General features: G+C 48.5%; 1 protein-coding gene across 5 annotated transcripts in view; it reads left to right on the top strand.

The window, feature by feature from the left end:
* tet3 (tet methylcytosine dioxygenase 3) overlaps window positions 1–14,616 on the top strand; it is a 45,070-nt gene that overhangs the window by 9,922 nt on the left and 20,532 nt on the right. The window contains exons 1-2 of one of the 5 annotated variants that reach the window (XM_048242659.1): window positions 294–765; window positions 1,531–1,590. Coding sequence is in view for 1 of the 5 variants with exons in the window: in XM_048242657.1 (XP_048098614.1) it covers window positions 1,531–1,590 (60 nt within the window). In the remaining 4 variants the exon portion in view is untranslated. Of the gene's footprint in view, window positions 1–293; window positions 770–1,530; window positions 1,591–11,939; window positions 12,352–14,438; window positions 14,535–14,616 lie in introns of those variants that run through there. The other 4 variants (XM_048242658.1, XM_048242661.1, XM_048242657.1 and 1 more) reach the window with 4 other exon arrangements.

Raw genomic sequence — 14,616 nt, 5'->3', positions numbered from 1 at the left:
ACACCCCTCTAGCTCAGTTCTGCTTTATGGTTTACTCTCTCTCTCTTTCTCTCTCTCCCCCCTCCTTGTCTGTATTTCACCCTAGCAGCAGAGCTCATCCTGGCCCCTGATTGGTAGCTTGGCTCTCTTTGTGTGCTATCTGTAGCGTGACGTTGCGTCATGTGTGTGTGTGGAGTGAGTGAGTGAGTGTGTGTGTGTGTGTGTGGAGAGAAAGAGTGAGTGAGTGCACGCACGGTGGGGGGGGGAGCATTCACGTCACATATGCAGTTAGCTTTTTTGCTTGCTGGAAAGCCAGAGAAAGAGAGAGAGAAAATGGAGGGAGGGGGGTTAAGTGAAAAAAGAGAGAGAGTGGGAGGAGATCTCTGTAGCGCAGCAGTGATAGCGATCACACGGGCTTTAAAAAAAAAATCCCCTGTGTGTATGTGGTAGACCTATTGGTGAAGGGGGAGGAAGTGAGAAGGCGAGTGAGAGAGAGAGGGAGGGAGAAAGAGAGAGAGAGAGAGAGAGAGAGAGAGAGAGCGTGCAAGCTCACCAATGTAAAACACGAGAAAAAAAAACACAAGATGGCTTCCTGAATGGACCGAAACAGACTACAAAGAGCAAAAGAGTGAAGAGGAGAGAGCGAGAGAGAAGAAAGGAGGGAGAAAGTGAGAGATAGAGAGAGTGATAGTGGAGCTTAGCGAGAGACGAGAGGAAGAGTGAGTCGTCTTCCTCTGATGGGGATACCGCCAGCCGTCGGCAAGCACAAGAAGGCAGATTCTCTCCGTGGGTAAATATTAATTACTAGGGACTGACAGACAGGGACAGCTATGGCAAGGGAGGCAGTCAGGGGTGGGGGGCAAGCATTTCTTTTTTTTGAGGGAGGGGGGTCGTTGTGGGGGATTGAGTCAGATACAAAACAGAACCGGCACATTAAACAGCCAGACAGCCGAGAGGGGGGCTACCTTTAACAGCTACCCTGCTAATTATTTAAGCAAATCTATTTCACTCTACACATTTTGGAAAATTATTTTGACATGATTGTGTTTCCCTTTTTTAATTTGATTTTTGAATATAGATGAATGATATGGCCTGATAGCTGAGGTAACTCTGGAGGCTGAGGCTATTTGTTCCAAAAAAAAGAGGCTTAGTTGAGCTTCATCTGTATATTATGTTGAAAGCTCTAAACTTGATACTGATTAGACCTGAATGTTCATGGTAAAACATTACATAATTTAGAGAGAAAACGTGTCAGCTGTGTGTGTGTGTGTGTCTCTCTCTCTGTCTGTCTCTCATCCTGCACAAGAGAAACTCAGCCACTGCTTATTTCAGCACCCATTTTAGAAAGATCATTAGTCATTTTTACGTCAAAATGTATTTTAAGACTGTTATGTTGTGTGAATAGTGACAGTGAAAGAGAGAGACATTTATATCCACTGCATTTTTTTCTTTGCTGTATGGATTTGACCAGGCTGATGTCATTTGCAAGGTTTATTGATTTTTATTCTTTCTCTTTTTTTCTCTTTCTCTATCCCCTGAACGGCTGCAAAGGTGGGATATTTTGAAGAGGACATAAAAGACCGGCCTCTAATCCAGAATCTGGCAGCAGAGGTGAGAATGAGACTCGAGTCCTGCTGGGCTCAGAGATTACTGCATTGAGAGAGAGACTTGTGAAAGAGAGAGATAAAGAATGAGAGAGTGAGACAGTGTGTGTGTGTGTGTGTGTGTGAGAGAGACAGAGTGTGTTTTATTTGGACTGCCCAAGACACGTCTGTGGTCTCTTGTCCCTTCTGTGTAGCGCCAGTCTGACAGCCTGCCTGTCATCTGTCCCTGGTGTGTGTGTCCGTGGGCTGGGGAGAATGTGTGAAGACAGGTCAGTTGGTGAAAAGCACTTTGGTCGGCTGAAGGACCATCACCACCTGCATGTGTGTGTGTGTGTGTGTGTGTGTGTGTCTGGTCTCAAAAGCTGTGCACGTGAGTTTTTGTTTGTGTTTGTTTGAGTCTAGGCTGTCATAAGCCTGGTAACGGATGTAAAAAGAAGACGCTTGTAAACTTTGAAGAGCTAGAAGTTGTCCTTGCACAGTAAACTCATATTCTGAATCAGACAGTTCCACCGGAGGTAATTTTGTTGTGTCTGCAGTTGAAGTGTTATTCACGTGTTGTCATCTCACCTGTTACAAGCGTAGTTGCACAGTGTCGCGTAAACTGCCATTTGTTAGTTTGTGTGTGCCGCATCCTTTGCAACGGGGGTTTTGAATTGCTGGTTAGGGTAGCGGTGTGCTGTTTTGCACTGCGCTATGCTACGCGGGTGTTGTGCTGTGCTGTGCTGTGCTGTGCGGTGTTGTGCTGTGCTGTGTCGCAGCCGGCTCCACTGCGCTGTGTTTTGCAGCCGAGCGGGGCGGCAGGGACGGGCCCCTGGTTTAAAGAGTCCCGGGCTCGTCGCCTATTGGCAGGCAGGCGCGCAAGGCGTGTGTGTTGTGTTGGGGCTGAGCGGGGCTGAGGCGGGAGGAGAAGGGCCAACGCTCACTCACGCTCGCTCGCTCTCTCCCTCCCTCGCTCTCTCCCTCGCTCAGTCTGACTCAGGAGCTGAGCCGGCAGGGGGGTGCAGAGGTGAAGGTGCTGGGGATTGGGTGTGTGTGTGTGGGGGGGATAGCAGGACAGCCCTGCCAACAAAGTTTCCAAGTCAGGCAAGGTAAAGGGAGTAAAAGTTAGTGGGTCACGAACGCATGCGCAGACGGCGATGTTTGTGTCTGTGAAAGCGAGCACGTGCCTCTGTGTGTGTGTCTGTGTCTATGTGTGTGTGTGTGTGTGTGAAAGCACGTGGTGGTATGGACTGAAGTAACCTGTAGCGCTCGACTGGCGTAGCAGAAGAGCTGTTTCTCACTTCCCTCCTCTTGTATGCGAAACAGCGGTGTGGCGGCATTCACTCTCGGTGCTCGCTCGCTAACAATGCGGCACATTACACAAGCCGGACTCAGTGCCGGAATAAATACTGCCGGAGACCAGCGCTAATCGTCTCCCTTCGGCAGGCTCCGCGTCTAGTCCGATGGACGTCGGTTGTCGGAACCCTGCGCTTGGCTCTCGCAGCCTCGGCTGGCCATTTGTTGTTCCTCTGCTCCGCTCTTGACCCGCTTGCAAGGCGGCTTAAGTCGCGACTTTGACGCCGTCTGTAGCACGAGTTCTTAACTCGTCACAGGATCACAGGGCCACCAAAGCACTTACATGGGCTACGTACTGTCAGATGTGAGCGGAGGTGGAAATTATCCTTGATGATATGTTGCGTTCTGGGCAGGCAGATGGTGTTGGCGCGACAGCTTCCTTAGCTTTTTCCTGTTTTCATTGGAGACAGCAGCACTCTCTGCTGAAAAATTGGATGTGTTTTGTGTTGTAAGTGCATCTTTTACATGGTAACATTAGCCTTATCTTGTTTTACCGTCTAAAGAAAAATTGCTCTTTGGCAATACAGTGAATCAGCCAAGCATATCTCTAGCCCTCACCAGAGCGTGTTTTTGTACAGTTCTAATTGGATCGTGGTTTTTGTGTTAGTTTTTCCATTTCAAACTTGGTTTCTCAAGCTGCTGTCAAACCTTAGCCTAAAGACCCCCACACACAGACACACACTGTTTTCCATTGCCATCGTCATGTCCCTGTCAGTCATTTGTTGTCATGGAAATTCAATACACTATAGCAAAAGCCACACAACTACCCAAGAGAGATTAGCAAGCATGCTACAACTCTGTGCACGTCTCTCTGTTGTTTTTGCCGCGGCTCTGCTAAAGAGGTAGCTGCGAGATGGTGGTGGTGTTTGTGGTCATCCAGGAAGCCTACATCATCTTCTGTTTATGCAGTGCAGTAGTTCTTCTCTTCTCAGTCTGCTGCCAATGCCAGGCCTATATGGTTTGGAACTTGACTTGAGTGTAGCTTCTAGCCAACGTTTATCTTCAGGACAAACTAAACATTTGGTTGGAGTTCTTACTAGAGGTCTGTTGAGAGGGCCTGTTATTGTCTGAGCTACATTCACCCCAGAGTCTTACCGCAATGCAACACTGTATGCTTTTGATAAGACATGTAATTGTATCTCTTGTCAGTCTCTGTTCCTATGGTGGTATTATGGTGTCAGGTCAGTTTCTGGCCTTGTTCGTTAACGTGTATTTGTTTTTACAGTTACAACATGTCATGGCTAATTTCAGCACTAGACTATGTCACATTTATTACGCATTAATAACAGATTAAGATCAGTTATAGCTGTTGAAGTTGTTGAAGTAAGATCAGTTGTACTTGAAAAGGAACACCAGACTAGCATTGTCTTTAACATTCTGCCTTTGAAGAATGTCTGTCTCCTTTGTAAATAAACATAAAAAATAGTGAACTCCCTAAAATAAAATTTTTGACCTTTAAGTGGATCCTTAAAAATGGAAGAGAAGGGGTTAACCGTGACCTAGTTTCTGTAGTAACACTGAATGGCAGATGACATCATCACTGTAATTATAGCTGCGGTCCACGCTCAAGGTTGGTCATGTGATGTGCCAGTCGCGTGCATGTGTGAGCAGGGGGTGGATGGATTTAGGTATGGGGTGTGTATAATATAAGCGAGCCTGGGTTTTTCATCAGTCCCCGTAGCGACACACAGAACCGGATTCTGGATCCTTTCACTTTCTTAACTTCTCGAAACAAAGAAGTAGGCCTATGGCCTGCGCTGTTACAATGCTGTAAAAGATGTCAAAGACATGCGTGTGAGAAACAACCAGAAAACACGTACATGAAGAAACATGTCCCAATAGTGTTCTCTTTTGGTCGAGCGAAATAGTGACCCAACCCTTTTGACCACTGTGCACACATAGGCTAATGCTATTTCGAAACAGGATGTTTAGCAGGAATGAAGGGGGTAACCTGTAAGTTAGAGTTGCATCCTGTTTTTCTGAGTGTTACGAAGCTATGCACATCGTCTCTGCATGTAAAAGAGTAACCATGTCAAGGTTTCAGTTTCAAGCCCCACTACCACTGCCCTGCAACCCCACAACCCCATGCTCTTATGTTCAAGCAGATGCAAACATTATGTGCACTGGCTTATGTTGGTTTCATTTAAACGTTAAATAACACTTATGTTGTGTTATCAAAGGGAAAGGTAGACATTTTCCACCTTTGCCTCAAGTCACCTGACCTACATAGATAAATGCTTAAGCTTACATAATATAAGTTCTGATCGTGTGGAGATAGAGCGCACTGAGAGTGGACATTTAAATATGCCGTCCGTAGCGATGCACGTACCGCACTGCAATTCATGATGACTCAAAAGTGCAAGTGAATCTGTTCATTGAAATTATATGAGAGGAATGTGACATTTTCCAAAAGATATTAGCTGTTATTAGTAAGGCTATTTTTCACTGGTGTCCATTGAAGACCAGATATTAATTTCTGTTGTCTTTGATCGTCCCTTAAAGTTTCCTTAAATCTTTTCAGAAACTTTTGAAATGAATGTCATAGTCTGTGTTTGTGTTGGTTTGTTTGTTTGTTTGTTTTTGACTTTTTCTGTGCCTGACAACTCCAGTAGGGTTGTCATGTCTGCCTTTTAATGAACATCGCACATCGAACTGTCCTGTCTCATCCTACCTGTAGCCTACTATTTCTGTCCCAGTTCCATGTTGACTAGTGCCATGGTGGCTCCCAGTGCACGGCCACATAGTCCTATACCATGAGCCTTATACTGTAGGTGGCGGCGGTGCTGCCGCAGTTAATGAAAAATGAATGAAAGAAGCCCCCACCCGCTGAGCTATGGCAGCGTCCAACGCCCCCCCAAATGAGCGCTGCTGAGCTGAGCCTAGCCTAGCTTGCACTTGCAACGTCCGAGCTTGCAGCGCACAGCAGCGGTTGATAGCAACCTGCTCCATCTACCTCCACGGCCGTGGTCAACCACACCACACCACACCACAACTCAGAACTCCTCAGCTCTGCACCGGCTCCACCATCACCACCACCACCACCACCACCACCACCTACCCACTGCCCCGCCGGGTCTCTGCGCTCTCTCCCTCTCTCTGACTCTGAGCAGAGCCCCTCTCCTGTCACATCTGGTGCACGACTGCACCGAAAACCTGGCCGTGGACTGCGAGCGAGAGGCACCGTCCACAGAGACGGCCCTGAAGACCGCAGCCTGATGGAGCCCGGCTCGCGTGGCGTCATCCATCATGCCGCTCTCTCTTTCCCTGAGTCATTACATAGGCCAGCAGCATTAATTGATATTACGAGAGGTGTGTGTGGACCCCAGCGGACCCCCTCAACTAAAGACACAGGAGTGTTGTGCCATTGCAGTGCATGTTGCCTGTTGCGGTCTCCATAGATGTGCGCTGGCCCTTTAAGAGTGGCTGCGCCGTGGCTGAACATATGGGGAGCTAATCTTAGCCTGGCTCATGGGAGAGACAACGCTGGCAACGAGCCACTGTGCAGAGCAGAGCCTCTCTCCCACTCTCCGACACTCACTCGTTTCTTTCGCTCTTTCTCCCTCGCTTTCTCCTTTCTCTCTTTCCATCTCTCGCTATCTGTCATGGAATAAGCCCACAGCTAGGATACACCGAGAGTTGACAGCCACTATCCGTTTTTTGTTTTGTGCCGCACGAGGTGCCAGTGGAGCAGAGTGCTATTTCAAAATGTCCGCCCCTGAAGCAGACCGAGAGCCGGGGCGCCGCTTTGATGCGAGTGCCGCACGAGCGAGAGTGACATCAGCCCTTGGCTCGTGCACAGTCATCCTAAATCTTGCCTCTGCTTTTAGACGTCACGTCAGTCCATTGTTCTTGGGAGCTTTCTCTCTCTCTCTCTTTCTCTCCCTCTCTCCCCCCCTCTCCTTTTCCTCTCTTTACCCTTTTCCTCCGCACGGTCTCTCGTGCCCTTCTCTGAACTCGTTCCCCTCTACTCTTATTTCTTCTTTTCGCTCTCCTTTTCTCAACTTCTCTCACAAAGACCAAGCACTCCTTTTTGGGTGGGGGTGGGTGGATGGGAGTTATATGTTTTTTTTCCCTCCCCCTTTGCCTTGCTTTCACGTGCCTCCTTATTGAATGATGAGGATGGCTCCACCCTGGTCCACCCCACCCCCACTCCTTTTTTCCCTCTCTTTCTCTCCCCATCTCTCTCTCTCTCTCTCTCTGTCTAGCTCTCCATCTTGCTGCATCTATCCCTCCCTGCCCCCTCTCCCCTCCCTCTTTTGTGAGGGGTTCTCTGAGGAGGGGGGCCGTGCGTGCTGACTTGCACGTGCCATGTGTCAGAAAAAAAGACAAGGCCTAGGAGTTGGAGACACAGCCCCGATACCCGACACCCACATCCTGATAAAGGAGAAGCCTGGAGGGGTCAGAAGAAGATAGTGGGACAAGGGTAGAGAAGAGGAAAGCAGACGCAAAGTTATGGTTTTATAGCTAATAGTGATGGGAAAATTGGATGGAAATTAAGTACTGTAGATGTATTGGCCTTTATGAGTTCAGCATATCCCAATCAGGCTACGAATCACATCATTAAACAGGAAATGGCAAGGAAAGAATTTGGCTATGAAGACGGGGTTAAGGGAAGATCAAAAAGCACTTCAGCGATAAGAACAGTAATCGCACCCAAATAAATGCCTGTGAAATAGCATGCCTTTGTGTGGGCCACTCTCACTGCCATTCATAATCTGCCGCAAACTCACAGAGGCACCTGCTGACCCTAATCCTGCCGGCATCTGTGAGCGAGACTACGGTTGTGGCTGCCTTACCGGCCAATCGTAACAGCCTTGCGTGCCACGCGCCCATAGTGGCCGTCCGTCTGTGCAGCCTGGATGCGATCCTATCTTAAGACAGTCGTGGCATGTTATGAGTGTTTGTGTAGGTTGTGTGTGTTTGTGTGTGTGTGTGTGTGTGTGTGTGTGTGTGTGTGTGTGTGTGTGTGTTTTGTTTTTTGTGTTTTGTGTGTTGTGTGTGTGTGTGTGTGTGTGTGTTACCCAGGCTTACTACAATGCAGCCGGTCAGATCATTATGACTACAGGGGACTGAGCTTAAAACAGACATAACATAGTGTCAGGGCAGTGTAAGTGTGTGTGTGTGTGTGTGTGTGTGTGTGTGTGTGTGTGTGTGTGTGTGTGTGTTAGGGGTCAGACAAGAAGTGGGGTGGGCAGAGATGGGGGATCGGGGAACAGAAGGGTTCCAGGGGGGTCTTATCTGATTAGCTTCTGTGTGTCCAGTCTCCCCTGATCTGGATTTACAGGCCAATACCCATCAAATTGGATTGCATGTGTAGCCATTTAAATTCTGCAGACCTCCCCTCCCCCACTCCGCTGCTCATTGCTGTCACTGCAAAAAAGGATCTTTCCCAACTCAATCATCCTTGAATTCATCCTCAGAACCCTTTGATAAAGATCTTTCAGTTGAGCAAACACACTTAACCTGTTTGAGGTGTTGAGCTAGGTTAGCGTAACGTACATACTACACTGCAATTGCACAGTATCATTCTTATGTCTATGCTGTCTTGTTTGTGTTGTGCATGGAGGTGTGGGGGGCATGCGTGTATGCTCGTCTGGGCGCCGAAAGTTCTGAAACCCACACTTGCCGTTTGCTGTGTCAGTGTGGGAGAGGGTCTGACTAATTCACCAGCGACCAGATGACTCAGTGATGTTATAAGTTAGCCTGTTCCTTACAATATCGCCCCTTTTCACACGACTCAGAGAATCCTGGACGTGTAAGGACGTGTAATTCTATGAATTCAGACCAGGCTGTGGAGTGAATGAGCATAGTCATAGTAATGAGTTTGAAAGTGCTTACTTTGTGGTTTGGTTACATAACACACGGCACCACAATTACTGTGATCGCACGTCTAAGAGTCCCGTTCGTGGTGGAGGCTCTTTGATATCGTGATGTCAGATCATGTCGGAAATGATGATGATGAGTGCTCTGATGCAGGTTAAGTTCACGGTAGTGCTCGATTTCTGATCAAACACTTGTTCCGTCTGTCTTGTAAGTGTGTCTCATGACAATGAATTGTGTTTGGTGACATTTTCTTCTTCTGATGGGATCCATATGAAGGTAAAACAGCTTGTGTTGTCTTTTTAGAACTGCTAGTGTCCTACCACTGTTGTACTGTCTTAACTACTAAGGATGGTCAAGAAATGGTTAAACTATTTTTCAATTCAAAGTTAACACCAGTAAATGAGGAATTTTGACACTTGAGCTCAACACCACAGTAATATCTTTTGATATGAAAATTAAATTGGTGTTTGTGTCATGAGGACTATGCTTCTGATGTCATTTTCTTTATTGTTCATCCTGGTTAAAGATAGTCAGACTGATTGTTGATATGTCAGTAGTGTACAGTGGAAACATGCTGGTAATTTTTGCTCTTGTAAGGCATTGTCAGTTTTGCCAGTCATATTCATTTTCCTCGAATCATTGCTCATCTTTCCAAGAGTCTTAGCACTGGGTAGTGCCAGCCTATGAAAGGGTTAAGTGAGCTCGCTGTGTTAGAATTGCTGTGTCACTAGAGAGGGAGGGCGCGCGGGCGAGAGCTCAGAGGGTGAATGAATGAGTTTGTGTGTATGTGTGTGGGTGGCTGTGTGTGTGTATGTGTGTGCGTGGACAGCATAAATGTGCGTACGCGAGTGTGGGAGTACCCACACGCTCCGCACTTCCGTACGGCACATCTGCCCACCTTTTTAAAAGACAAGCAAGGCGAGCGACTCCGGCTTCTGTAGGACGCTGATGATGTAACCGAGATGTCATAATCACTGTCTCTCCTTCTCCCCGTCTCTCTTTCTCTCTCTTTCTCTCTCTCTCTTTCTCTCTCTCTCTCTCTCTCTCTCTCTCTCTCTCTCTGTCTGTATTTTTCTCTTCCTCCCCTTCCTTTCTTTCACTCGCTGGCACCTCCTCAGTCTGTGACGGAGCGTCTCTCAGCCTGTCGTTGCGAGGCTTGCTCGCGCGAGCTCGGCTGCCGAGTCGCACTGTTTTGTCTTTGGGGCTGCCGCTGCGCTGTCTGCTGGCGCTAAAGCTAGGCTATGCTACGCGCCGTCCGCCTCATCATCACAGCCTCTTGCGGTCTGACGGGACCAGAGACGCCGGCGAAACCGAGAGAAATCTGTGGCCAACAAAAATGAAAGACAAAAACAGAGTGTGTGTGTGTGTGTGTGCGAGAGAGGATGATAGACAGAGAGAGAAATAGGGAGATGTGAGGGGTTATTCAGGTTAATCCAGGCAACGGGCAGCGGAGAGCTTGTTGAGCGAGCGGCCATAATAAGCAAGCGACCGACTCAGAGTCGCCAGCGCTGGGCTGCTTCTCCCGTTCGGCCGCCACAGAGCCGAGCTGGTCGGATCCAAAAACAACAGCGCTGCTGCCGGAGAAACAGACAGTCAGGGAGGCGAGAGCCGCTTCTCGACCACTGACTTAGGCTGCGAGAAGTGAGCCAGCGGAAGAAGTGGCACAGGGGCTGTGAGGACAACGTGGCAGAAGATAAGCAGGACCTGGAAGGATGGAGACCAGGAGTGGGAGAAGGAGAAAACGGAGAGAAACAAGACTACGAAAGGGAATGAAAAAACTGCTAAGCGATGGAAACATCAGGAAGAGGTTCAACTCGAAGAGGCGCCACGACCGTCGCCCCCCCAAGTCCAAAATCGCTCCCGCCGGTCATCCCCCTCTCTCTCCCAGCTCTTCTGCTCTCAGCTCCAGAGTCCATTGGGCTGCGAGCTGCTTCCCTCCCTGTGCCTCTCTCACTCTCGCTCCCCGGCTGGCTCGCCAGCTTCTGCCTGTCTCCCAGGCTGCCGGCATAGAGAAAGAGATCAGAATAGAAGATGTCTGTTACATCTCCAAACGGCCGTGATTATCACCGCTCTATCCCTTATTATGTCTCCCCCGTCTTTGCCAGTCTCTCTCCGCGAAGTAAACATGTCCGTCCTCGGTCTTCGCCATCACGGTGTGCGTGTTCCCTCTACCCCTGTTTGCCAAAGCCTGTCTGACACATAGTAGTAGTAGTAGTAAGTGTGATTCAGGTTTTTCTGGATTAGTCATCTGAGTTCACCCTTGTCTAACTGCCAAGAGCTGGTCTGTCAGCGCAAACAAATAACAAGTGTACCGGTAGCGCGATGATGCTACGCTGTCACCCTTGGTGTCTCAAAACCCCTAAGTCAGACCGAGTCCCCTAAACGGAACTAAGAGAGCTACATAAATCCTAAATATTAATTCTGTTTTTTATATGCTAATGAAAGGAGCAAAGTGATTATTCTGGAGATGGTTAAACATCGACATGGTCACAGCCTTGCGCCTAACAGCTGTTCTAAAACGAAACCAAACATTCTTCGAAAATGAGCGCTTTCGAGCCACAACTGTAGAGTGTATTTTTTGTTAGACACTTTCTTTTTTCCTTTGACTTTTTTTTTCATCTGTGTCTTTTTCCTGTTTTCACTGGGTTGAGATTCTCGATGCATGTAGCTGTCTGTCTGTCAACCGCAGCTGCTCCTGCCCGGCTGCGCAGCTCTCACAATCCCATCTTAAATGGTGGACAGAGGAGGATAACACAAACAGCACATTTTGGAAAGAGAAAGAGAGAGATAGAGAGAGAGAAGAAAATGAAGGCGCTCTTTATCAGATGTAATTTCTATGAGAAAGAGCGAGACAGGAAAAGGAGAGAGGAAAAGAGAGAGAGAGAGAAACAGCAGGAGCCCGTGCTGCAGCGCAAGACTGCGCCGCCGCGGTTACAGCTAGCGTCCATCCCCCCCTCCCAGCTCTCCCTCTCCCTCTCTCTCTCTCTCTCTCTCTCTCTCTCTCGTTGACTCACTGCACACTCCTCCATTCCGCTGTACGTGCCCACTGTGCCTCACATAATGGCCTCTCTCGCTCTGCACACAGAGAGGAGGGGGGGGGAGGAGGGAGGAGAGGAGGGAGAATGAGAGCGAGGGAGAGAGGGGGAGGGAGCTCGAATGAACCAGGCAGAGCGAGCGAGTGTGAAGAGAGAGAGAGAGAGGGAGGGAGCGACGGGGGCTGAAAGGAGAGCTAGACCAAGAGCATACGAGCAGAGGGGAGCGAAAAAAGGGGATATAGAAAAGAGAGAAGGGAGGAGCGGAGCAACATAATGAGGGAGGAAACAAGGCGAGAGCAGAGAAGACCGACAGCCGAGAGAGGAGACAGAGAGCAAAGTGTGCGTGGGGGGAGGTGTGTGTGAGCGCGTGCGTGTGTGTGTGTGTGTGTGTGCGTGCGCGTGTTTACGCTTGTGTGCCGCACTGAACGAGAGAGAGAGAGAGGGGGAAAAACACACACACCCCAGATTGCCAGTGGCTCTCTTTCCTCCGCTAACCCGAACCTGTGTTCCATGCACTTCTCTTTGTGTCTCTCGCATTACGGTCTCACCAGTAGCTGTGTCAGGAGGACACTAATGTAAGTAACCGTGGCTATGCCTTTTTTATTTCCACCGCTCAAGCCATTTTCTTTTTGTTGTTTCATGTGACTCTTTCTTGTATTGTGTGTGTATATGTGCGTGTGTGTACGTGCGTGTGTTTGCCGGCGAGCTCTAGGGAAGCATAGTGAACGGGGAAGGGGAGGGGTGGTGTGTGTGTACGTGTGCGTGCGTGTGTGTGTGTTAGTGTGTGTCTGGGTGTGTGTGTTTGGGGCGGTTGGGGGGGGTTATGTGCCTAAGTGTGGATTTGTCTTCAGCTGTCTACTCTCAGGCTTTATACCCTCTTCTTTTCCTCCCCTGTTCTTTTCTCTCATTTCTTTCTTGCCTTCTTTCCACTGTGCTTTGTACTGTCAGCCTCCCGGGGGCATCTACCGTGCTCCACCGGCACTGACAATGCCGCTTGTGGCTCGCACGAACTGGACGGAGGAAAAGAACTGTGATAGGGCGGTGGAGAATATTGGATTGCTCGCTTTAAAATGCAGTGTGTGTTGTTTAAAGGGCCGTATGACTCCCTCCCACGGGTGTGTTTTTGTAAGTGAGCGTGTGTGTGTGTGTGTGTGTGTGTGTCTTAACAGGTTGAGCAGTCTGTTCAGGTTGGGCGTGTTGTGTTGATGTTTTGGTAGTAGCGAGGGGGGGGGGGGGGGGGGGGGCGTACGAGAGTTGGGAATGCGCTGCTGGCAGATGCCGGCACGCGCTGGCACGCCGTAAATAGTTGCTGGAGCACGTGCTCTACCCGCTGTCAGAGCAGCCGTGCTGAGGTACGTGCAGGTGTGACCAGGCACAATGAACGGAGAGAGAGAGTGAGGGAGAGGGGGACAGACGCTGGCCACTGGCTGCCAGACAGGTGTTGCCAAATGTTGTGCTTGACTCGGGAGTTAACTGTGGAGGATTCCTATTGTTTAACTTCCTGCACGAGTGTCTTGGGAATACCAGTCCTTTTGCCGGCGTGTTAGTGTGTTGTGTTTGAGCGTACGTGAGCGCTGTCGTTGTGTACGTGTTCTGCATGCACTTTCAGTTTTGACTGAGCCATGGGTGTCATCTTTTGACAAGAAAAGAGGAAAGGAGACTAAGCATGACACGTTTGTGGTCAAGCTCTTTCAAAATTACTGTTTCCCCGTGACTGCTAGTCGGCAACTCTCGCTCACACACTGGGGACATCAGTGACAGAGAGAGAGAAAGATTCTTTCTCACGAACCTATGAGGTTTCCTGTTGGCCCCCTCTCAGACACTGGTGAACCCAGAGAGGCTGAACCACCAGCGCATCCAATAATTAGTTACTTCAAAAGAAAAAAGAGAGAAGAGTACACCTGCTCAGAACTCTCCTTCTACAGTTTGCTAATAAGACTTTGGCCACAAACATAGAGAAACTGTCACAGGTTTAGCAGGTTCTGGGCAGTTTTCAAGAGTGCCAAAACTGTTGGGACTAAACTAGTTTTGTTACGAGGACCATTGTGTTTATGGCAGTTCATCCACTATTTCAGCTTAATCATTACCAGCTGGAAGAGGTTCCTCTTGGCACCCTTAGTAACCTGTTCTACATCCATAGTGATCTGTACACAGCTCGATGTATGCCTGTTAATGTTGAAATGTTGATGTTAATGTTAATGTTAATGTTAATGCACATACATAAACAATTCACATACATATATTATAGCCTAAATATTCCTACATATCAGTGGACTCTACACAAATTTGGTGTAGGCTACCTGTGTGAATGTCAGACATACACACATACAAATTATGCCTTCATGAATATCTGCTTGAAGTGCTCAGTTTGCAAATAGCTGCATAGTGAGCTGTCACGCAGATACCCACATGCAGAAGTAGCTCTGTTTACCACTCAAACAAGGAAGCAGAAGAAAAGGTCAAAGGGAGAAGTGACACCATTGTCACTGATAGTCCAGGACTTACACATTGCATCAATTGAGACAGTTGTGTCAAGGCACAAAGTAATGGAGAATTGCTTGGTAGTAAAGGTGTAAAGGAGGGTTGTTTTTAGTAGGTCAACTGTAACCCTCCTGATCATCTGACTAACCACCATCTTTGGCCACACACTTTTAAATTGTAGTACCTTTGCCTGGATTAGAGGCAGGGACAAAGCTGAAGTAGATGAACTTCAGATGACAGCGCTGAGACTGATGGCGCAGCTGATGCAGCAAAACAAGTCTGTCTATCGACCTTCTCCTGCGCATTTCATATGTATTTATGATGTGTAAACATGCTGCATCCAAAGTAGCCGCTGATTC

Source organism: Alosa alosa, chromosome 5, assembly GCF_017589495.1.
Source record: "Alosa alosa isolate M-15738 ecotype Scorff River chromosome 5, AALO_Geno_1.1, whole genome shotgun sequence".
In the NCBI taxonomy this organism is placed as follows: Eukaryota; Metazoa; Chordata; class Actinopteri; order Clupeiformes; family Clupeidae; genus Alosa; species Alosa alosa.
Note: the sequence above shows the minus strand (reverse complement) of the source record. Positions and strands in the feature narration are given on the sequence as shown.